Source organism: Aspergillus versicolor (assembly GCF_001890125.1).
Source record: "Aspergillus versicolor CBS 583.65 unplaced genomic scaffold ASPVEscaffold_8, whole genome shotgun sequence".
NCBI classification, from domain to species: domain Eukaryota; kingdom Fungi; phylum Ascomycota; class Eurotiomycetes; order Eurotiales; family Aspergillaceae; genus Aspergillus; species Aspergillus versicolor.
In genome coordinates this window covers 963,056-985,641 of record NW_024467531.1, presented here as the reverse complement: position 1 = coordinate 985,641, position 22,586 = coordinate 963,056, and the positions used below count along the sequence as shown (strand labels likewise).

Here is a 22,586-nt window from a genome sequence, read left to right as displayed (position 1 = left end):
CGCATTATTGGATCAGCCACAGTGAAGTATTGGGGTCGTGATTTGCCAGTCGCCCATTCCCCACCAATACCGCGTAATATTACCGGTACTCCGTCCGACGGCCAGCGCCCTCGTCCAGCCCAAGTTTCACTCCGCCTGTCACTCAAGGAGCCCGAAAGACATACCTAGAGGATACTCTGGGCATTAGGGCCAGGGGAGGGGGGGATAGCTCTCCAAACGTGTATGTCTCTCTAAACTACGAGGCGGCTGAAGCCATTTTCACCGAACACGGACACGGTCTAGTTCGCAACTGGACCAGCATTGCATGTAACCTGTGGAGTCCCAGCATACCAACCTCCTCAAGTCCACGACTTGGAATCACGCATCTCTAGCCTAATCAACGAACAGAGGTGATCAGTGGGTAAGGAATGCAGAGGCTGGCCAGCGCATCTGGGTCCCAACGGCTCACTGTTGAGGACAGAAGTACCTTACTTCGGGAGGTGATATCCTCCTTCCGCAGTCTCGCGCAGGAAGAAAGTCGTTGACCTGTGAATGAACTGATGGTACGAAGTACAATACCGAGTACGGTGTACTCACGAGCTTCGCGGGTCGCAGACCTTCCATGATTGATTTAGATCGACAAGACGGATGAGGGTCTAGACGAAAGTACAACCTTCAAATGGCGGGTTCAATATCTGCTCCTGAGTCTTGTGAACTCTTAAAATCGAAACCCACACCACTATAGGATATAGACAGCGATAGTTGACCCAATAATTCCAGCCATACCGGCAATATCCATGTCATTCTGCCCTCCATCGTCAAAGGCCAGCACGAGACACACGCTAGGGCTGGCTGGATTCTGAAAGCCGAGCCCCTCGTGCGAACTTGGGCTTGGGGTTTCAACTTTCTTGAATATCCCTCCAACCGTTTTCTTTCTTTCTTTCTGCCTTCCCAGGAAGAAACCATGCACACCCCCCAGAACCTAGACGACCAACCAGATTGGGCCAATATGTAGCGAGTACTGTCAATATTGAGGCCCCTTTTCCAATGAAAACTCCACTTCTAAGTATCTCATCCAAAGAGCTGAGACAGTTTCGTTGACTGAGGGAAATATATATCGACTAGGCTCGTATACTCCGGGGGTTCGAGTTACAGCATGCTATATATATTCAATTGGCCAATCTGTCCAATGATGATGGCAGTAATGACAACCACGCAATTCTATGATTACAGGATCTCAATTCTCGAAAAAATTACTGCACCGTTTCCCCGCATATACTCCCAGGCATTGAGATAAATAGCCCAGTCGTAATTTCTCGGCCGGTGTCAGAGAATGTGCATGATGTCGCCAACACTTAAGATGAAACGTCAGGCTGAAACAGTCAACGCCAGCACCACGAGGAGTAAAAAACGTGTATGATAATATATAATATAGTTGTCATATTAGCCGCAGCGGGCAACGGTATCTTAACTGTAATAAGATCTAGACTTAACTCATCATATTCTTGGAAGATGACAATGCGCCAATGACCAAGGAAACAAAATTCTATTTTTACATATGCATGCAGTGATAAAAAGCAGTTCTTCCCCCAGAAGTAAACGGCAGGGACACAGAAAGGTCGCTCGTGAGCAATGTTGTTGGTTCAGAGAATAGACTCGTAGCTTGAAACTGACTGCGCCATCATATTTCGCCTAGACAACGCCGAGTAATAGCCGATTGAAAATGTGCGTGTCCAACTTCGATAGTGGTTTGAAGCGGACATCCATTTTCTACCACTTCATAGATGTCGTCCGTCTTCGTTGCTGGTAAGAAATAAAAAAAAAAAAGAAGAGAAGAAAAAAGAAGGATGGACTGTAAATGAAAAGGGTCGAGAATGGTAATAATGTGCAAGAAGTGAAGGCCCTCACAGAGTCCAAGGTCCAGCCTCGGGATGTGCCGTAGAGAAGGAAATTTAGTGGATGTTGACAGTAAAATCCCTAACACCAGCACCACCGCCGCCCTTGGGACCGAGCCACACGATCTCAATGACACTGTGGCCTTCATCTTCCTCACGCACATACCACTGGTGAACATTGTCGCCAACGACAAATGTTTCCCGCAAGAGCCACCTGTCCTTGGTGACTCCAGGGTGGTCCTTGGGGCGCAGAGGTCCTAAGCGGGCCTCGTAGCCTCGGGGATCTTCCTCCCACGTCTTCTCGGAGTGATCGAAGTCAATCGCATCGTCGGGAGTGTTCTCATCATAAGTATATTTAACGAGAGAATACCCGTTGGTGAAAACCCAGAAGGTCCGGATAGACTTTCCGGTGGCGTTGTTGATTATTTCTTCCTGATCGAAAACCCATCGACGAAGGATCGAACGACGACCAGCAGCTGCTGCTGCGGAAGTCATCTTGACGACATCCTTGGTATACCAGCTGTTCCAGTGGTGGAGAGATTCAATCTTGCGACCAGATTCGTATACACCATCGACATCACCCTGCATATCCATCTGGTAGAGAGATGGCCAGAGGGTCAGGGGAGTATCACCAAATCTCTGGATACACTGCCCAAGCTTCTGATCACCAGGCTGTTCACCCCAGGACTGGCACTCATCGTAGTAGGTTTCGAGAGTATCGAGTAAGGGCTTGGAAACGAACACTCCTGCTCCTCCGAAGGCAATGTGGCCGAAGTTGTCAACCTGCCAACTAGCCTCAGAGAGCGCACCAATGTAGTGTTTCTTGTTCGCGTCGAAGAGTTTCAATTCGTGAGAGATAGTGGGGAGGGAAAGGAAGAAAGTGTCGTCATCAATCCAGCCGAGCCACTTGGTTTGGGGTCGCTCAGTTCGGATGATCTCAGCAAAAGCCTGGACAAGACCGAAATAGCGAGCAGTGAAATCCAGGGGCGACTTGATCAACCTCAAATCAAGACCACGGTTGCGGAAGTAGGTTTCCTGCTTTGCGATATCATCATCGGAGTTGGGAACCAGCACAATAACACCGGCCTTGGTGTTTCCATAAGAGTACAGAAGAGAAGGAAGTAAGCGGTCCAAGCGATCGGCAGACGTGGCCAACCCGAATAGTAGCTTATCCGTCTCGTCAATGTCGTGGTCGGCGGCAACGTCTACGTCGATAACCGGCGGGCAGGCCATCCCGTCTTCGTGGTTAGCCGGGGAAATGACCATACCACGCTCGAGAACGGTTGTAGGAGGAAGGACAGGGACACTGATATCTTCGAGCGACTTGAACTCGGTCTTGGGAGGCAGGAAATTGGGACGGAAGTATGCCCGGGTGTAGTTCTTGCGGAGGAGCCACTCGTTGAAAGGCAGAGGCGGCATGATATTCTCGACTTCGCACTGCTTCGAGTTCGAGTTCGAGTTCGACGAGGGTGGTGTAGGCTGCAGTTGAATCTGCGGAGCACCAGACGAGCCGACCCGGTCAACGGGGTGTCTCAACCGCAGAAGTGCTTCGCGATCATATCGCTGGATGCACCAGAAGAAAAGACCTATGGTGAATAGGGCAATGAGGGGGAAAGCGGTTTTCAGGCGAAAGGTCGGCATTTTGCGCGGAGTATTAGAAGTGTTCTTCAGCATGAAGAGGTTCGAGAAAAAAAATCAAAAATCAAGTGGTTGAGAAATGTTAGAGTCCGAGGTATCGAAAAAGCATCGATCGGAGAGAATATAAAGGCTCTCGTTATCGTTGGAGGGTCAGGGACCAAGAGAGTGAATGTGACAAGTGAGGCTTGCCAAACAAGAGTATCAACGAAGGACAGGCGGCGCCGAGATTTGTTGGCTGGTTTCACAAACAAGATTATGTCTGTGAAGTCAACAAGTCGAGCCGCGCGGACAAAACGGAAATCCAGGGGAAGCGGCAGGTAAACTAGGCTGAGGCCCTGCGTGTTGGGTGGGCAAGCTGGGGTGAAGAGGAGGGTTTGAAGAGTGTCAAAGACCTCGAGTCTCTGGGGAGAGAAGAGAAGGGGGAGGAGAGAGGAGCGAAGAACGAACGAAGTGGAAGAGGGAAAGATGATGAGGACGTGGTGGCAGGAGACGCAGAAAAGGCGACAGTGGACAGGCGACCCCGAGTGGGAAGCGGGAGCTGGAATTGGTTTTTGGGACCACGGGGCGGTAAATTGATCTGCAAATTACACTCAGCCTGGGTGACGCGGTACTTTCAATTTCATCAAAGCTTCGATCGATCAGCAGCGCAAAAAAGCGAGGCCATCGCTGTTTATGATCCTTGCCCAACCGTCGTCAATGCATTTCCCCCTCCTATTTAGACCCTGATTGTGGCCGGAATAATCGCATGCTGTGCGCCTGGCTCTCTGTTTGCGATGCTGATCATAGACGGAAGAATGTCGTGACTCGTGAGCTCAGTGGATGCAGCAAGTCCACAGGCGCAGGCACAGTCCGCCAGTGACGGATCCATATGCGTATTCTTCACCTGGACCCTGCCAAGTGGCATTTCGCCGCTCTCTACAGTCTACGTCCTCTGTATAGGTTTGATTCAATTCCTATTCAACCAGGCAGCTAAGGCTACTCCGGGAGACTCCGCCATTTGTGATACCTACGTCAACGAATGCTGCGTTCGCCAAAACTCTGGTTGAGACACCGTAATTGTTCGATATCTCGGAGTCTTCGGGGATATAGGGTTGGCACGTCCAAGTCGTGGCCTCATGATACTACCAGTCATTGGATCGACCGGGAAATAGTACGGAGAGAATGCAACCCCAGACTAGATTGTCCATTCAGGCAGGAGCAGCAGATCAAAGCATAATTGTCCACCCATCAGAAAACAAACATATCGCAAGGTTGCGCATGGCATGCATGCGTCTGAGCAATGTCGATGTTTCATGCTCAGGCTCTCAAACTGGTGATCGTCAAGCCCTGGAAACTGCAAACGGAGTTGAAATTACGCCACTTCCGTTTTTTGCAGTCACCAAGGCGGTGGAGTGCATGATGTGCTATTCTTATTGAGTGTGGCTCACGGAATGTTCGAGTGGCGGCCTCTTCTATTTTTGTTTGCCGTATTCGAGCTGCAGTGCTGAATCTCGGATGCCTGAAGAGCTTTTGCGTCTGCGTCAGATGTTGCCGTAATTAAAATAACGCGGTTCAGCGAACCTGTTGACAGCTTGGTGTGACCCTTGGATGCAAAAATTTCGAGGAGGAAGCGCAAATGCGCAATCGATCGGCGCCGCCTCCCGCCGGTTGGGCCATTCAGCGCGGTGCTCCTGGGGGGTTGTTCCAGTGGCTTCGTGTGGTTCTCGCTGCCTGCCCCACGGGCCGCGTGTCCCATGTACGGCGTCTCTCCTGAGACTCGACGGAATCAACACGAAACAGCTGCTGACTACAGGTGCACTGTTGTGACCAGATCTCCAGCTTTATTCAGGCCTTTTTGGCCTGGGCTTTGTCCGCTCCCAAGCTTTTGTCGTGGATCCGCGTCGCAATCTCCCGCTTGGCTCTCGGAAAGGAGTTGAGGTTTGCAGAATGAAGTGAATTTACGCTTGCTCACAGTCCAACTGCGGATTTCGCCCTCCTGCTTTGAATGTTGTGCCCCTGCCTGTGGTCACAGACTCAGCACTCACCGATCCGCGGTGTTTTCCTCCTTCAGGAATACGTTTTTGCTGCGCATGGATCGCTTTTGCTCTGTCCACTGGTCAGTCTTAGATCAGAGATGGCAACATTTCCAAGTGTCGCCCCAGCAGTGGAGGGTGATCTGCACGGTTCAGCTATTAGACGCGCAAGACAGTCGACGCCAGTGATCCAATTATGTCCACCGAAGCCACATACGTAACTTTCTATCAGAAGTCCGCCAAGTTGCACGTACACCGTAGAATCTATTCGAGGCATACTATTGTTCAAAGGCAAGAATGAAAGGGGGTGGATATCCCCTTCTCCGTTTGATATTCGCCTCGATAAAGAGACCAAGGAAAGACTGACGTTGCAGACACTCAAGTTGATGAGCGGATCAACCCGCCCACAACGCAAGGCGCCTCTGTCCAGTGTTTCAAGTTCTCAACTTCTATCTCGACAGCTTGCTGCCCTAAGCTGACTGACAGGGCAGGGTCCAGGTTCTGGAACTGATGCCCTGGACGATCACTGGATTCTCGAATCTCGCCCCATCGCCAACGGGGGCCACAGGGCTACCAAGGAAGCGGTTGAGACCGCTGGCCTCACTGAGCGAAATATACATTCTTGCATGTACGTAGTACGTCGTACACTTCCCTGCCTTTTCCAGGTGAGGAACTGGACTGCTGTCATTGAGTACCCTCCGTGGAAAAGAAACCCAAGCTCGCCATCCAATCCAATTTGAACCAATCAACCGTCCCAAAATAAGCGCCTGTCCAGGTCCCAAGGCCAAACCCTTCCAAGGGGGAATTACGCGCGTTACTTCGAGCCACGGAGGTACGGAGTAGATTGGACCTAAGCAACCACCAACAATAAACTCCGAGATATTTCGGATAACCATTTAACCAGTAGTTTATCGAACAGTCCATGGACCACGGATCTTTTAAAAGCAGGCATTCTTATAATGTTGAAATTTTCAACTCAAACCGCGTCTGCGGAGTTTCTCTTCTAAGCGAAATTGCAGACGATCATCAGACACATTTTTCGAACCTTCCATGAGATTAAGATAGGGGAAATCGCTCAGTGATTGGCTTATGGCGCGATCTCTCGACATTACGGTTAGAGATTATGATATTTCATGGCCCATCTTCATACCTTGGTCGAACCTTGATCGGCATTGCAAAAGGTAGAATAGGGGTTTACGACATCCACCTATCTACCCAATCATCGTTTCTTTGAAAGGAGGGAGAGCGCCCACTTCCCGTGCAGTGCCCACTGTCTGTTCTCGTGTGACAAGGCCCGATTATTTTTTTTGAAGACGTTGACTCGGACAGGTGCCTGGAGAATCTGAGATCGCTATGCCGAAGGGTCGGGCAGGGCAGATCTCAAGACGGAAGATTGGACAACAACTCGGCAGATCACTAGATCTCGAAGAGTCGATACCTGCCGTGCCGAAAAGTCGAGACTTGGGAGCCTACCTGGAAAATGTCACCTCGGTGTTGATCACCCGTCGAAGTATGGAATCTATGCATCTGGCATCTGGAATACTTACACTGCCTGTTTGAATGTGAGGTACGCATACCTCGGCCATTCACCCTCAAGTAAGACAGTATACGAAGTTTGATGATTGCATGAGTTATTGTTTAATTTTTGTTCAGACTGCGGGGAAATTCTGAATCGGACCAACTAGACTGCCGGCGCATGAAGGGGTGATGCCTGTTATGAATTTGTGATTGCGTCAAGTTAAAACATATCATTGGGTGTAGATCCAGTAAGCTGAGGCGGGATGATGGATAGATAGATTATTATATCGAGCCATCGACATTCCTTCAGGTGAGACAAGATGGATCGATTTACATCTTACCTGCCATAAAAGAAAAGATCGAGTACGCGCACCAGAGACAGAGTTGTGTGAAGCTAAACAATACTTGAGAATTTATACGAATACATAAAACTATTTACGCCCCCTCCACACTGCTTGCCCGCAATACAATGGCAGGGGTCCGATTACTGACAGATCCACTGTCACAAGGTCTACGTCAAATCATTCATCATCATCGTAAGCTTCACGATCTTCGAACTTCATGAACTCTTCGGAAGAAGCCTCGTCTCCCATGACTGTGGTCCAGGCGTCCTTCACCAGATCGATGGTGGAATCGTCGAAGGCAAGGTCTAGGCTCGGCGCAGGGAACCGAATGACGTTGCCGGACACGACGTTGGCGGGGTGTGTTTCACTTCCAACAGCTGCTCGTCCGAGCTGTGTGTAACGGAGGGACCATAATACTTTGGCAGCCGGCTCCATGCCGGACTGGAGGAGTTTCTCTACGGCACTTTCAATCAAGGATTGCCCTTGCTGTCCCGGGATGCTGACACTACCATATAAAACACCTGTTGCACAAGCATTAGCATGTCACAATGCAAAAAAAAATTGGCGCGAGAAATAGGTAACGTAAAATGCCATGATCAGTTTCGTAGAGTTCTCAACAATGCAATTTCAGGCAATGTAGATAAGTTTTTTGAAATAAAGTCATCACAAGAAGGGCATGATAGAAATAAAGTAACAAGGAAATAAATGGAAACTTACTCTGGCCTGTCGGACACTCCGCAGTCTCGCTAGAGTGGACGGAGATGTAAACACAAGGAGATTCGTCGGTAAGACCGAGTGAGTTTGCCGGAAATACTACAACGGCCCCAGCAGGGATTGGGCCGCCCTCTGCCGTGACTGGGAATAAATCTTCCAAGGACGATGACACAATTGAAATCGATCGTGAGACCTTATCATAGTCATCTGCAGTTTGGCTCTGTGGGGGAAAATCCCAGTCGGACCCAACCACCCACTTAGTAGTGATGGGCTCACCACTGAGTAATCGTAACTGAGCGCGTGAATCGTCGGCTCCGTTTTGCTCGGCTTGGTTCAACGACTCGATTCCGGAATTCAGGACGTATATACCGCCGCCAACAGCAAGGGCACGACATCCCACTTGGGAAATTTCAGATCCACCACCCCATTTTACCAAGACACTTCCGAATCCTGGGCCAAAGACCCCTATTGACGTCAAGTGCCTTTGGATGCGCGGAACAGCATATTGGGCTACAGTTCCCTGTGGTGGGGCTTGTGACAAGGAGAGTGAGAGTAGGGGATCATAAAGCTCAGGCGGAACCTGAAACTTCGAGGTAAGGTATTCCGAAAGAGGCTTGGCCAAATCCTCGTCTACCAGAGTTGATTGCTCTTCAACTGGTGACTCCCGGTTCAACTGACCTTGGCCAAGATGTCGAAGAAATCTCATGAGAGTCCTCTTGGACTTCATGCTTATAAAATCATCTGCAAAGACATCCTCACGACTGCTAGGAACTCTGTATAGATCCTTGTCTCTGCCAGTCGTCGGCTTATATATCCACCAACTCCCAACGGCTTGAAACTCAAGCTGTCGATAGACCTTAGATGACACCAAAGTCGGCACCAGTTGAGACCGGGAGTATATAAGTTGTGGCGATAAGGAGAGCGTATAAGCCCTAGAGGAATATAACCCCGAACCTGACCCAGATGGTTCAGGTATAAAAACGGCAGCATCCTCAAATGGAAGATGAGTGGTATCTAACTTATAAGTAGCGCAGTTAGTCAGCAGATCAAATATTGACAGGGAGGTAGATCCCACCTTTGTTTACCTCCGAAGCCCAGTCTTCGGCTTCTTGGAGACTCAGAGCGGCTTCTGGGCCACCATAATATGGATTTTTATCAACATGAAGGATCTTTTTACCTGACCGAGAAAGAGCTCTGTTTGGCGGGATATTAGCCAGATGTCGAATCGTGACATAAAGTGAACGTACAAAGCTAGAAGTGACTGGGCAATTCCAGTGCCAGAGATTGTCACATCCCACTGGGTCTCCTGCAGTGACTCCATTGTAGCTGGCACCTGGTTACGGTCAGAGCTGTGCGTTAGTGTCGCTTGTTGTGTTGAGTAGTCAAACCAGCTATCATCACGCCGGCTGGCTAAATCCTATGCGCCTTTGGAAAGTCCTGCGACTCATTTGTGGTGGCTGACGAAACCGTTTACCCGCGGACGAAACGCTGTGAGAGAAAATCGAAAAGAAAATCTGAGAAGCCCACTGGCGAAATACAAATGGAGTCGCGCAATCACGTGATATAAACTAGCTCCAGCTGGTGGGTATCGGAGGGACAGAGCTGGTGCAGATAGAAATACAAAGGCGAACAGAAAATGACTTCCAAGGTTAGTAGTGCTCTGTTGGTATTTGCCGAAATAATTATGCAATTTTTTGTATAGTAGTAGTTTTGTGCCCTCAAGCTGCCATGCCCACCTCCAGAGCTCAATATACGCTATCCTTAATTAGGCTAGATCGACTACAGCGGCACACTTAAATGACTTTTTCTCCCGCGGCACACGCTCTTTCTCTCTGCACACCACTCCTGATGCTCTGCATAGCCAGACTGCCGTTATCTCCGTCGCAGTTTGTCTTATTCGCACAAACCTTCATTGGCTTTGTCGTTTAGGAGTGGTAGATAGAATCTTGTCACTCTGTATCTGCTGCTCTGGATGGAAACATTTGATGGAAGCGGTTCGTTTGTAGTGACACATCTCTATTATAAGCTTCTATTTTGCTGAACGCTAGATGTATCTCCTATCATCGAGGCGGCAATCTAAGCTTAGTAGCGGGTTCGACAACTACCCATATCACCACAGGCTCTGGGTTTCTCAGCCGAACCCTGTATCCCCAAGGTCCTATTCGACGCGAGTGTTGTAGCCAATGCGGCGATGGGATCTCGCATCTAGCTGTTAACCTAATCGTTGCCTGCCATGTGTAAGATAAATTGACAGTAGGTGGCCTTGTTCTTGGCCCCGAAATGCCGGCACCTTTATGACAATCGTGTTGGAGCTTTGGGGGCAATTCACTCTTCGCTCCCTTCGTCCACAATCCTGGCGCGCAGTATCTTGACCTCGTCCATCGGCCGGTCTTCGTTGTTTGTTTTCACAAGCCCCATGCGCTGGATTATCCTCATCCCACTCTTTACGCGACCGAATATTGTGTGTTTCCCGTCGAGCCAAGGAGTCGGCGCCAATGTGACAAAAAACTGACTTCCATTGGTATTGGGTCCGCTATTTGCCATGCTCAATATCCCGGCTCCAGTATGTTTCAGGTCTGAGCGAATCTCGTCTTCAAATTTCTCGCCGTAGATAGAACTTCCTCCTCTCCCAGTGCCGGTAGGGTCACCAGTCTGGACCATGAAATTCGGTATGATGCGGTGGAATATGACATTGTTATAGTAACCGCGCTGTGCGAGCGTCGCGAAATTTTTGCATGTCTATGGTGATTACCAAGGTTAGTAACTTGCGCGTTGAACGCTGAGTGTTGCGGTGGATAGTTGCGACTGACCTTGGGAGCATGCGAGTTGTAGAGCTCGACAGTAAATGAGCCCTGCAGAAGGTTAGAGTCTATACAATATATCTAAGCAACAGCCTCTTACCATGCTCGTATCAAATGTCACGTCTGTCGCCATGATAGAGGATGTTATCGTCAGTTGTATGTGCCGGGGGGTTGCGGTTGAGTTTGACCACCGAGGCGGAAGCAAGAAGGCAGTACCTAGTCTTGGCATCAAATGTTGTTGCTACTGGACATGGACGCAATGCGACTTTTTCGTTTTCTCAACAAACACCCGCAACTTCAGGAATCCCACATTAACCAACCAATACAATAGAGTCTATTTCTCGAGACTTTAACCCGCTCGCCTGGGCTCGTCTGTCTAACAATCTGCTCTGTAATACGACCAAACTGCCAACGTATTATGGCTGAGGTCAGTCCACTCGCAGAGCTCCTGGGGCAGGCGCTGTACCAATTTACACTCATGAAACCGATGTTGCCAACTTACGGCCATGTGATTGCGTCAGCGCTGTTTCTGATATATATCGGAGCTCATGCCTCACTCTCGAGGCCAAATTCGGCTGCCAAACCTCCTAAATCTGACAAAGATGCCCAGAGCGAGTCAGAGGATGAGGAAGAAGAGGAAGAATGCCAAAATGACGACAATATAAAGGAAGGTCTCTCTCCGGGCGATGCTATAATGTTCCCTTTGACCGCTGGTGCTACCCTTGGTGGCCTATATCTGATCATCAAATGGAAGGGAGCTGAACTCTTGAACAAAATACTCGGGTTTTATTTCTCTCAAATAGGTATTTTTTTCGCCATGGCTTTTGTGAAAGATGCTCTCTCAGTTTTGAGGTCTTTTGTCTTTCCGCGCAAGTATACATCCGGTGGGCGGACTTGGAAACCTAGACCGTCTGAACGCATCTTCTCAGCCCCGACCAGCTCAGATGCTTCACTGGCAAATGGCGTACGGCAGTCTCCTTTACCAGGGGTATTCGGCTCAATTCCATTACCTTTATTTGTTCTGAAGGGACTTTGGGCCTGCCGCGCGGCCCTCTATTGGCGTGCGAAGCTTCGTGTCCACATACATCGCATCCTCCATTTCGAGTCCTCATTGAGCGCCATGGATATCCTAAGTGGCATTTTGTCTTTACCTGCAGTGGCCTATTTCGCGTTTATTTCGAAACCATGGTGGTTAACCAACTTTCTCGGATTCTCTTTCTGCTATGGTAGTTTGCAGTTGATGTCACCATCGACCTTCGTCACCGGCTCTCTCATTCTGGGCTCGCTTTTCTTCTACGATATATACTTTGTTTACTTCACCCCTTTGATGGTCACAGTTGCAACGAAGCTCGATGTTCCAGTCAAACTCTTGTTCCCTCGTCCGTCAGATCCTACTGACCCTGCCGGTGCTGTTTCTCTGTCGATGTTGGGATTAGGTGACATTGTCATCCCCGGCATGATGATGGGACTGGCCTTACGATTCGATCTATATCTTTACTACAAGGCGAAGGGCGCCCTGAAATCACGGTTAGAGAGCGAAGACTCAGGGGTCATCAAACCGACCTATCAATCAGCCACAGGAGGATGGGGAGAGCGCTTCTGGGCACCAGAAACCCGTTCAAGCGAATCAGAATTGGAACCCCCCTATCGCGACGCCCGCTCCTTTCCTAAGACGTACTTCAAGGCCAGCATTGTTGGGTACTCGTTTGGAATGACTTCAACTCTTGCTGTTATGCAAATTTTTAACCACGCACAGCCGGCTCTCTTATACCTGGTCCCAGGAGTAGTAATCTCATTATGGGGCACTGCCTTGGTTAAAGGTCAAATTCGCGAGATGTGGGAATTTGATGATGCCGAAGATGAAGATGAAGACGCGAACAAGAAGAATAGCGAAAGCCGGGAGTCATCTTCAGACCACAGCCGGGGACTCTTCGCTCGCATATTTTCCAGCTCCGATAACGGCAACGGGTCCAAGAATTCTGACGAAGTCTCTGACAAAAAGGATAACACCTCAGAGACCCCAGAGGGAAAAGCTGGTAAGACCGAGGAGAAATCCGAAACCAATGACAAGGAAAAGCCGCAGTCGGATGACAAAAGTGAAAACGCCAAGACGCTGGATCTATTTTCAGTCTCAATATACGTCCCTCGCAAGGCAGGATCACAGAACCCCGAATCTAAAGGGGGCACTGCTGAATCTGTTCCCGATGATGAACACTGTTACGTTGGCGTTGGTAAACAGGACAACGAGCCCCCTACCAAAAGGCGACGTCGGAGTCCTAGGATAGCAGCATCACCTGATAAATAATCAGCCTTGCGTGTGACGCAGTTTGGACAGCAAAGAATGGCGTTTGACGATCTTTACTGGGGGTTCTCAGCAAATCATTGTGTGCGAATGTGCAAGTGAGTTTTGATGTGTATATTATGATAGTATTGACCATATTGAATGTGAAAATGCTGTAAATATTGTATTTTCTATATTTTTAACATCGCCCAAGAATCTGGTTGATATCCTCCCACCTCCGAGCCGATATGTCCACTAATGTCTTCAACTCTTTCCTATCAACCGAGAGCCCGCCGTTCTTTTCCATCTTTACGATGGTAACCTTGCCATTTTCCGGGTCTTTATCAACAACAAAACTGACTCTTTCAGTAGCTAACCCTTCCTCGTAACCGTCAGGGTCAGCCAAGACCCATCTCCTTTGAATACCTTTCCTGTCACTCTCCACTAATTTCCTCTCCTCTTCAGCGTCGGGGATGATAACTGCTCTCCAACCAGCCGCAGCATCTGCCTCGAAGACACCAAAGGAGCTAGCAACGGGTAGACCCCGCAGCGATAGCTTGCGAGCTTCCGAAACAAGATCCGAACACGCCACCGTTTCATTATCAACATCCCACCATGCGCGCGGCAGTTTCGTATCACGGAGAGCGGCCAGAACAGCAGTCCAAGCTGCGTCGAATGGGTTCCCTGCTAGGGAAATAATCATGACATCTATGTAGAGGACCCAGAACGCCTTAATCTCACGCGCCTGCAGAGTATCCTCGCCCGGCTGCTTTTCAACGTCCACGTCCATCTGTTCGTCCTCGTTATGACGCTCCAGATCTTCTGGACCTAGATTTGGTCGATCATACCATATTTGCAGATCCTCGGAGCGGACTAGGCGGGAGCTGTGCAATAATGAGAGAATCTGATGCGATAGAGACTGAGTTAGAGCGGCAGGAGGTGCGCCAGGTGTGAATCCTGGCGCGCATCCAGTGCTCAAAGAGAGGTTGGGCACGAGTAAACTAAAGTCTTCGATGTACGAGTTCTCCTCCTCTTCGTCTTCCTTTGACCCATCTTCGCGATCTTCACCAGGTTTATCAGCCGGATTTGTCAATTTCCGTCGTTTGTTTGAGCCGGAGAACGACGAGTGCGAGACACTCCATGAGGCAATATCTTCCGTGTGTAGGATCTCCGCTTTCACACCGCACACGGCAGTAGTGTCGCCGAGTCGCACCACGGCGCTTCCATTTGTGTGTGTTAGTGAGCCTGTATTTGCAGATGTGACGCGGAACTGTGAAGGAGCGCGACCATTGGCTCGAATTGAAGGCTGTTGGCTCGATGCGGGGGGTGAAAGGTGGGCGAGAAGGTAGGCATGTGGTTGAAGTCGGGCAAACTGGGAGGGCGGAAGCGCGAGAGATGGCGGCGCGGACTGTGGTGCTGATGCTGCAGTGGTAGATGTCATCCTGTTAAAAGGGGTTTGATCCTGCTTTCCCAATACTCCGCTCAAGGTCAGTCGATTAGTATTTTTGGCGGTTGACAGAATATAAAGAAAATCGATTTTATGCGGCAGAATAATGTCATGTACCAAGGCGGTGAGGATGATATACAACAGGGACCGGCACAAAGAACGGCCGCCGAACTGCATAAACCATCTGATCCAGATCTACACCCACAGGTCAATGATGTACCGTGGTCTGCTTTGAGCCATGAACAAGGAGTTTTACTTGATCTGGTCTAGCTATTAATTGGAACATTTGGCTCACGACGTCGAGTCAGGTATTCTACTCATTTGGTAGCCGAATTCAGAACTCGCACATATTTGCTTCGCAACACTTTTGATTGTCTCTGGAAAGGCTCGACGAAATCCCACTTCTACAAACTGTTGAATTTGACAGGGTCCGATCCAAATATTAATACGGGCTCACTATGAAAGTCAATTCGTCTGCGTTGGAAAGTGAAGCTTTGAACTTTGAAGGCTGAAGAGGCACGCGAGTACAGGTCACCATGATGTGGAGGGAATCATTTGGGTTCCACTGACAAGTGCTCTCCAGAATTGACCATACTGGATTTGTTAATTTCTGACGAGTGCAGAACTCATTTTAAATTTTATGGTTCCAGCAAATCTATATATAAATACGAGAAGGTGTCGATCCGTCGAACCCCGAGATACCTCCTTGTCTCCTGTTCATGGGATGGCAACAAACCAAACAGAACGAGATGTCTATTTTGTGTTACCAGCTTCTTGTAACTATATCACTGCTAGTTTGATTTGTGGTATTCAGTGGTACCTGTTCACGTCTCATGTTCCATAAGATATTGCATAGCACCCCGGCACTCCGTGGAGCAACGGTTAGTTAGTTCATCTGCGAACCACTCTTTCTCCCAACTTCTTTCCCCTACCCGACTCCCAAAGACTTTTATTCCAAGATCACCATGACGCCCGCCCTCCAAAAAGGCATATGGCCGATGTTAGTGGCCTGACTAAGTGGAGGATTCCAAATTGTCCCTCCCAAGTCCCAACGAGTGGGTATTGATTTCCCTATTCCCCTCGTGTCGGTGCATCAAGATGCTTCCGTCGCCTTGTGAGCCGTGTTCGATGTTATGCGAGTGGCGTTCTGTTGACCCTTAGCCTCGTATTAGCCCACTGAAATGATGTGCTTGGACACTATCGAAACTGAGTATCATTCCTCCCCCTCCTGGCCATCAGGGCGCCAGAGGCCCTTATCTGTGCTATTTTAATAGAATATCGCTATTATTCTTTTCACTTCACGTGTTGTGCATCGAAGAAGGATTCCTTGGCACGCGTGTGAGTGCTCATATGTATGCAGTGTCTGCTCATGCTCCAGAAGTGACAGCCAGGAGCACATAGAGGGAATGACAAACTATGATGGTCGCGTTTGGCGAAGGTCGACAGAGAAGTTGGGAACTGTCCATCAACGCTGCCTTGAACGATACTTCTGCGCCCTCGAGCTTGGGACCTTCGACTGAAATCGATGTTATCTCTCCATTAACACCTATCGTTCGTCGTGAACCGTTTCCCACACCAGGCACGTATGGTACAACAGCTCGCCAGAGGGAAGACAGTTTCTCGAAAACAGTCAGCGATATCTCTCCTCTAGACCCCAGCGAATCGTGGAATGATGGGCTCTGGAGCGACGCTACAACTGCTGGTGCGGTGCTTTCTCTGCTTCATAAGGAACCACCGGAATCGCTATCCAGAAATGCGCCCATCGGCCAGCAAACTCGACGCATCTCACGCATAACATGCTCCGTGTGTCTTGAGGCCTTCGAACCCGGTCATTATCCAGAAACACCGATAGCTGCTGGGTGTGACCATACATCGATATCTGGTACGCATCTGTGTACCATCTGTTTGAGCCGCAGTCTGGACGCACAGTTCTCCATATCACGATCAGCGTCATTGGCCTGCCCCCTTTGCCATGCACAACTATCTGACGAAGAGGTCGAACGGTGGGCTAGCACGCCAACATTTCTTGCTTATGATATGGCTCGGACCTGGCGGATACTGGAGCAGGATGTGGAATTTGTCATGTGTATCAACCCAAACTGTAGCTCTGGACAGCTACATGCTGGTGGGTTGGGGAATCCTGTCGTCGTCTGTCGGGCATGTGGTACGCGGACGTGCTTTAACCATCGGACTGCTCCCTGGCACGACGGCTTGACGTGTGCAGAGTACGAGGCAGCTGACTATCAGAGTGCAATTAACGACAATCGGATAACAAGGCCACTGGGCGTACAAAGATTCGAACATGCAAGACAAGGTCAACCCGTATCTGACGAGTTTTTATGTCAAAGGACCATACAGGAAACTACTCGTGCGTGTCCCGAATGTCACGCCGCCACGGAAAGGGCAGGTGGTTGCAAACACATGCGATGTATGTATTCTCTTCCTGAAAAAACGATCAGCATCTTCTGCAAATGGAGTATTAATTTCTCAATAGGCGGACTGTGTCTGCGGGAATGGTGCTGGGACTGTGGTATCTATTGGCAACAAGGGCATCTCGGCGTTGATTGTTTTGCACCGTATAGTTAGCGAATGAGCAATGATAGCGACTCGGTTTTTAGACAGATGGCGATTTGAGCGAAGCACTTCAGTTTAAAGTATGGATGGAAAAAAGCCCATAATTTTTTTCACTGGAATTACAATAATCTTTTTGGGTATGAACCTGAAGGTTACCATGACTATACAAGTGGACGCGGCAAGGGGGCATTTGCGCATATATCAGTGGTATGTCCAATGGGTATACGGTGAATCTAGAATCTCTAGACATTTAGTAGGACCTGTATCTGTACTGGGCTGTGGCTAGGGCTTCCCTTTCCTGGTCTGGTGAAGTCAGGTGATAGAAAGGGCTGACTCGACCAGCCTCTGGTTCAGGCAAAAGCTCTCAGTGATTCTTCCCAATCATGCATCACCTCCCGGAACTCGGAACGGGTTTCGCGGTGAAAGTGCAATGAAATCAACTCCTCGAATCAACAATCTCGAAGATGCTGCATCGCTCAACACTCACAAATCATTGCACCCGTTTCAAGCAGGGGACTGCCCATCCCACAGAGGGAGCGAGTAAGAGAGTCGGGCTTGCCGCCGACCCAAGGAGCAACCGCCAATCACGCCGCCATGACGGTTTCTGAGAGTGACGAGCGCCCAGACTGGCGCATTAGTGGGGGATCGAGCTGCAGATTGGCACGCCCACGACGATCTGTGGTTGGCTGCGGCCCGAGCAGGAACCCGTGCAACCAATCTGTTCCTCGCCGCTGGAGATCTCCCTCCTGCCAAATGCAAGCATAACTCTTCCCAGAGGGTCAACGAGGCGTTGCGCCGAACTGTGTGCTCCCCGCATGAGCAATGTGACAACCAATCAGTCCCTATCGATTCGACCCTGCCACAGAGTTCATCATGGCTGGCGCCGAGGGTGCTGAGGGTAAGCTCAGAGGTCGGCTGGCTTTCCCCTCCTCTGGCCATGCGGCCTTTTCAACTCTCGGCCTCCCACAGGAGTTATGGTTCTTTGATTCATTCCTCCTAAGCCGATCATATCCAATTTCTCTTGTACATACATATAGGGCCCCGACCACGGTTTGAGACCAAGAATCTTACATGCTTGTCAAGAGCTCCAGGCAGTTAAAGTGATATGGTCGCCAACCGAAGCTCGACTCAATGGTTTGAGTGAGACACGGGAAACAAACGACGAACAATATTTGGTCATTACTCTAATATTTAGCTCCGAAGCTGGCCCTCCGGAGCGCATTCTTCAGTTGGTATCTCGCTGACGTCGAAACACCAAACGACGGAATTCGTGGTTTCGAGACACTACGTCGGATCATGTCCTCTTGGGATAAAGTTGCTTCCCTGGTGAAGCGCATTAAATTCCCTACCAACGCCCCCTATGATGATGCGATACTCGCTGAACGCCAACGGGACTCATGGACCGAAGCTGGGAGGTATGGAAGAGGCTGGATATATTTCTCCCTCGTGCTGCTAGCTGTGACGACGATATTTCGATTTTACCATACATGGAGTGACCGGATTAGAATCGCTGTACACAAGGAGAAACCGCAGGCAGGTTTCCAATCGCCTCAGGATGAATACGAGCTCCCAAGCGCCGCTACCGATAGCTCGACTACACTTTTTTTCCCGCCTCCAGATACTGTCCACAATAAGAAGCGGCAGGAGTCGCCTACTTCAACCGTTTCTCCACTGAACAAAGGCATCGCGCTCGCGCGCTGGGTTTTTTATCGATCGCTTCCAGAGATTCGAGTAGGGAGATACCGGATTATTTTCCCATCGCTTGGTTCTTCGGTGATCATCCTTGCGGCATTGATATTTGTTACGTTATATACCTTCATCCCGCAGCCCTTCTACTATTCGACTATCAGGGTTGGATCTCCACCCCTGGCTATCCGCGCGGGAATGCTAGCAGTCGCAATGATTCCCTGGATTGTGGCCATGAGTACAAGAGCGAACCTTATCAGTATGTTGACTGGCATCGGCCATGAGAGATTGAATGTCCTTCATCGCTGGGCTGGCTATATTTGCCTATTCCTGAGCTTGATCCATACAATCCCTTTTTACATCACTCCTGTCTGGGAAGATGGACTTGCCCTGTCAGTATACCAAATGTATCTCCAGCCACGGAACATGTACGTTTATGGAACTGGGGTGGCGGCACTCGTGCCTCTTGCATTTCTGTGTGTTCACTCACTACCAATTGTGAGGGACTGGATGTATGAGTTATTCTTGAAAGTTCACCTCCCTGTGTCCATCATCTTCATCGCCATGCTTTTCTGGCACACGAATAACTTTTTATCCTCCTGGGCTTACTTGTGGTCCACGATTGCAATTTTCCTCCTTTCTTATGTTATGAGGTTATTTTACCTCAACTGGACCAATCCCCTACGATTATCGTTCATGATCGGAGAAGATTCCGCGGTCACTATTTTACCACAGAACGCCATAAAAGTTACGGTTCCAACCCAGGTGAGGTGGAGTCCTGGACAGTACGTGTACCTACGTATGCCTGGAGTTGCGTTCTTTCAGAACCATCCTTTCACCATCGCCTCTCTTTGCAGCGGTGATTTGCCGTCCGCATATGGCGAGGAATATCGCGACCTGGCTCTTGTATTTAGGCCTTTTCGTGGTTTCACGAGGAGTGTGTTGCGCAAAAGTGCTGAATATGGTCCGTTCAAGACATGGACTGCCTTCCTTGAAGGGCCTTATGGTGGTATGCGGCGACAGATGGCAAGTTTCGACGACGTGATCTTCTTTGCCGGTGGCAGCGGCATCACGGCAATTGCTAGCCACTTGCTCGATCTGATTAAGAAGATGCGTGAGGGTAAGGCTGTCACGAGATCAGTTCGAGTTATCTGGGCCTTGAGAGATCCAGAGTCCATTGACTGGTTCAAAGAAGAGCTGCGTATCTGCAGAGATCACGCGCCTCTCAATACAGTGCACTGTTATTTCTTCCTGACAGGGGCCAAGGATGACCATGGAAACCCATTTCAGGTGCAAGACCAACAACTCTACCGCGACATGGTGCAGGAGAAGATCTACGATACGCTACAGGATATCGAGAAGCGCAGCTCAGCATACATCCGCGAGGAAGCTGCCGGAGACGAGGAGCGAGAGAAAGAATTACGTAGAGAAAATGAAGACACCCTCACTGCCCTCCCACGCGCGTACACCGCGAACTTGCCGCGATCTTCAAACTACCAACCCCCTATGCAGAACACCGGTTTTTCGCCATACCAATCTCCGTACCAAAGCCCTCACCAAACACCATATCAGTCTCCCTACCAGTCCCAACAACCTGAATTCCAGCAATACATACACCAGCCCCAGCAATTCGCCTCTATATCACCTGAAACTCCTACGAACGTCCCCTTCGACTTTGGCTTTGGTCAGAATCCAACCCAGTTCCAACAGCAGATGCCAACGAAAGAGCAGCCGCAACTCACAATTCAAACCACCCCATCCGCCCCCGCTCGACCAAACCCACGTTTCGCATCTCTACCTCTGCAAAAACGCAACGGATGGAAAATCGAGTACATGCGCCCAGACGTCCCTAAGATGCTCAACGAATTCTCCAAGACATTTAGTCGTCGGACTTGTGTCTATGTCTGCGGCCCTCCGAGTTTGCGAATGGAGGTTTCGGATGCGGTTGCAAGATTGCAGTCTTTGGTTCTCACGGATTCTTCCAAGGATGAGATATTCCTGCACGCTGAGAACTACAATATATAAACAAAACTGACCTATCTCTACTTGACGCTACATATGCTCTTTATCGTCTCTTGTCCGCTTTACATTTTTATTGGGAGCTTGATACCATGGTGTTTGGGGTTTGATTACTTGGTTCGTTCTTCGATTTCGAAGGTTTACTGGTGATAATATGGCTAGTAATGTAGATGTGAGAGAAATGACCAGTTATATATTTAACATCTTATATTTCACATTACGCATTCGAGTGTGACATTGTAAACTATAAATAAAATGCAAGAGTGCTCTAAATAAAGGGGGCCTGATAAACAATAAGGGTATCCTAAACGACAAAATGCAAAGAAAATGGAGAGAGTACAAAGGCGAGGTCATCAATAGAAGATAGCGGAGAGACGTCACATCCAGTAGGTGTATAAAATGAGCTAATGCTTCTGCGGCTCTTCATCGGCCTTTCGCTTCCTCCTTGCGGATTCATTTACACCTAAGAGTGTAGACTCTGTAAACGACTGCACTCCGAGCTCTTCGGGTTCGAGTTCGTCCTCCGCCTCGACCTTTTCCCAGTCATCATCTGCGTCCGGGGAGGCCTTTCTTCCAGTCTCCGTCTGCACCGCTGGGAGCTCTGCAAGGATTTCGGTGGCCTGATTGTCACTGGTGTGGCCCCACTGGAGCTCTAATTTGACAATCCGCGCGCCCGAAGGCTTCAGACGGCGATAGTAATTTTCGACTACCCCTTCCTCCACCAGAAACCCACGTGAAATGTACCACTTGAGGCCGTCCTCGTTTGCCTCGTGTACATGGGCCGTGACAGAGCGGATGTTGTAATGTTTCACAAGGTCTGACAATTCGTACCTCGAATTGGAGGTCGGGCTGGGGCTAGGAGGAGACGAGAATAAAAGCGAATTGAGCAGAGAAGCTGCCACTCCGTAGCCACGATACGGAGAGAGTAGGTGTAGTGTCTGGATGTACAGGTTTGTCGGTTCCTGCCCGTTGTCTGATTGCGAAGGAGCTTCAGAAGTGCCTGGGGTGAGTCGCTCCAGTCGACACCGGATACCGCCAATCACTTTGTCAGTTCCTGATGTAGGCGATTGGGTGGGCGCCGACGGCGGCGCGACGGCCACGGGGTGATCATGGTATACGGCCACGCGCGAGACGGATGCGATCACGGGATCCGTGACAGTAGCGGTGTAGAAAGAATTCGGGTAGCGGATTGGCAAGAGTAGGCCAGTAATGCGAGATAGCGATTGGATGTGAGCCGTGTTCACTGGTTCTACTGTGACATGCTCGTGCGGAGTAGAATAGCCAGGCTGAATGGGATGAGGATATGGCGGGGGTTGGAATGAAGGGTCTTTAGAGGTTGGCGGTTTCAGTTTTGCGGCTATATTGATGGCCGAGGGCACTGGCGGCGCCGGAGGCGGAGAAGCAACCATTGGTGGAGGGTACTTTGGAGGCTTGCTATGAATGCTCCGCGATGATGACGGGGATGAGGAGTGCTGGGGGAGCGGGGGAGAAGTGGAGGAGGGCCGCTTAGCTTGATGGGCTTTGGCAAAGAACTGGTATGCCATAACAGAAGTGACCCGCTCAGGAGTCAGTAAACTAGGTGGTATTTTGGTATTCGAGCAAATCTAACAGATAAAGCGAGAGAATAGGGTAACGACAGAAGACGCGACTACAAATCCGGTGGGACAAGTCAGGCAGC

The 22,586-nt window shown here is 49.7% G+C and overlaps 9 protein-coding genes across 9 annotated transcripts; 4 read left to right on the top strand and 5 right to left on the bottom strand.

Moving 5' to 3' along the window:
* Nucleotides 1-1,931: 1,931 nt before the first annotated feature.
* On the bottom strand, nucleotides 1,932-3,515 carry gfsA (glycosyltransferase family 31 protein; the record flags this gene model as incomplete). The annotated part of the gene is made up of 1 exon (XM_040807311.1): nucleotides 1,932-3,515. One exon carries the CDS (start codon nucleotides 3,513-3,515, stop codon nucleotides 1,932-1,934), a length of 1,584 nt encoding a protein of 527 aa, XP_040670723.1.
* A 2,956-nt stretch (nucleotides 3,516-6,471) lies between these two features.
* On the top strand, nucleotides 6,472-7,121 carry ASPVEDRAFT_44496 (uncharacterized protein). The gene has a single exon (XM_040813060.1). It carries the CDS (start codon nucleotides 6,878-6,880, stop codon nucleotides 7,082-7,084), a length of 207 nt encoding a protein of 68 aa, XP_040670722.1. The 5' UTR covers nucleotides 6,472-6,877; the 3' UTR covers nucleotides 7,085-7,121.
* A 442-nt stretch (nucleotides 7,122-7,563) lies between these two features.
* ASPVEDRAFT_137614 (putative Rab geranylgeranyl transferase escort protein) lies at nucleotides 7,564-9,421 on the bottom strand (the record flags this gene model as incomplete). The annotated part of the gene is made up of 4 exons (XM_040807409.1): nucleotides 7,564-7,907; nucleotides 8,104-9,118; nucleotides 9,186-9,294; nucleotides 9,348-9,421. 4 exons carry the CDS (start codon nucleotides 9,419-9,421, stop codon nucleotides 7,564-7,566), a joined length of 1,542 nt encoding a protein of 513 aa, XP_040670721.1.
* A 1,004-nt stretch (nucleotides 9,422-10,425) lies between these two features.
* Nucleotides 10,426-11,034, bottom strand: cyp1 (putative peptidyl prolyl cis-trans isomerase (CypC); the record flags this gene model as incomplete). The annotated part of the gene is made up of 3 exons (XM_040807392.1): nucleotides 10,426-10,839; nucleotides 10,911-10,952; nucleotides 11,002-11,034. 3 exons carry the CDS (start codon nucleotides 11,032-11,034, stop codon nucleotides 10,426-10,428), a joined length of 489 nt encoding a protein of 162 aa, XP_040670720.1.
* Nucleotides 11,035-11,319: 285 nt separating this feature from the next.
* ASPVEDRAFT_55016 (aspartic endopeptidase) lies at nucleotides 11,320-13,206 on the top strand (the record flags this gene model as incomplete). The annotated part of the gene is made up of 1 exon (XM_040815006.1): nucleotides 11,320-13,206. The coding sequence occupies one exon, from the start codon at nucleotides 11,320-11,322 to the stop codon at nucleotides 13,204-13,206; it is 1,887 nt and encodes a 628-aa protein (XP_040670719.1).
* Nucleotides 13,207-13,290: 84 nt separating this feature from the next.
* Nucleotides 13,291-14,760, bottom strand: ASPVEDRAFT_44493 (3' exoribonuclease family protein). Its single transcript, XM_040813059.1, has one exon. The coding sequence runs from the start codon at nucleotides 14,621-14,623 to the stop codon at nucleotides 13,382-13,384; it is 1,242 nt and encodes a 413-aa protein (XP_040670718.1). The 5' UTR covers nucleotides 14,624-14,760; the 3' UTR covers nucleotides 13,291-13,381.
* Nucleotides 14,761-16,045: 1,285 nt separating this feature from the next.
* ASPVEDRAFT_31375 (BRcat and Rcat domain-containing protein) lies at nucleotides 16,046-17,215 on the top strand (the record flags this gene model as incomplete). Its single annotated transcript, XM_040810465.1, has 1 exon — nucleotides 16,046-17,215. The coding sequence occupies one exon, from the start codon at nucleotides 16,046-16,048 to the stop codon at nucleotides 17,213-17,215; it is 1,170 nt and encodes a 389-aa protein (XP_040670717.1).
* Nucleotides 17,216-18,499: 1,284 nt separating this feature from the next.
* ASPVEDRAFT_137643 (putative metalloreductase transmembrane component) lies at nucleotides 18,500-20,914 on the top strand (the record flags this gene model as incomplete). Its single annotated transcript, XM_040807413.1, has 2 exons — nucleotides 18,500-20,408; nucleotides 20,616-20,914. The coding sequence occupies 2 exons, from the start codon at nucleotides 18,500-18,502 to the stop codon at nucleotides 20,912-20,914; spliced, it is 2,208 nt and encodes a 735-aa protein (XP_040670716.1).
* A 173-nt stretch (nucleotides 20,915-21,087) lies between these two features.
* Nucleotides 21,088-22,567, bottom strand: ASPVEDRAFT_44490 (uncharacterized protein). Its single transcript, XM_040813058.1, has one exon. It carries the CDS (start codon nucleotides 22,450-22,452, stop codon nucleotides 21,313-21,315), a length of 1,140 nt encoding a protein of 379 aa, XP_040670715.1. The 5' UTR covers nucleotides 22,453-22,567; the 3' UTR covers nucleotides 21,088-21,312.
* Nucleotides 22,568-22,586: the final 19 nt, after the last annotated feature.

Coding starts and splice junctions, on each gene's coding strand:
- ASPVEDRAFT_44493 (XM_040813059.1), bottom strand. CDS start 14,623: ATGACATCTACCACTGCAGCATCAGCACCACAGTCCGCGCCGCCATCT.
- ASPVEDRAFT_44496 (XM_040813060.1), top strand. CDS start 6,878: ATGCCGAAGGGTCGGGCAGGGCAGATCTCAAGACGGAAGATTGGACAA.
- ASPVEDRAFT_44490 (XM_040813058.1), bottom strand. CDS start 22,452: ATGGCATACCAGTTCTTTGCCAAAGCCCATCAAGCTAAGCGGCCCTCC.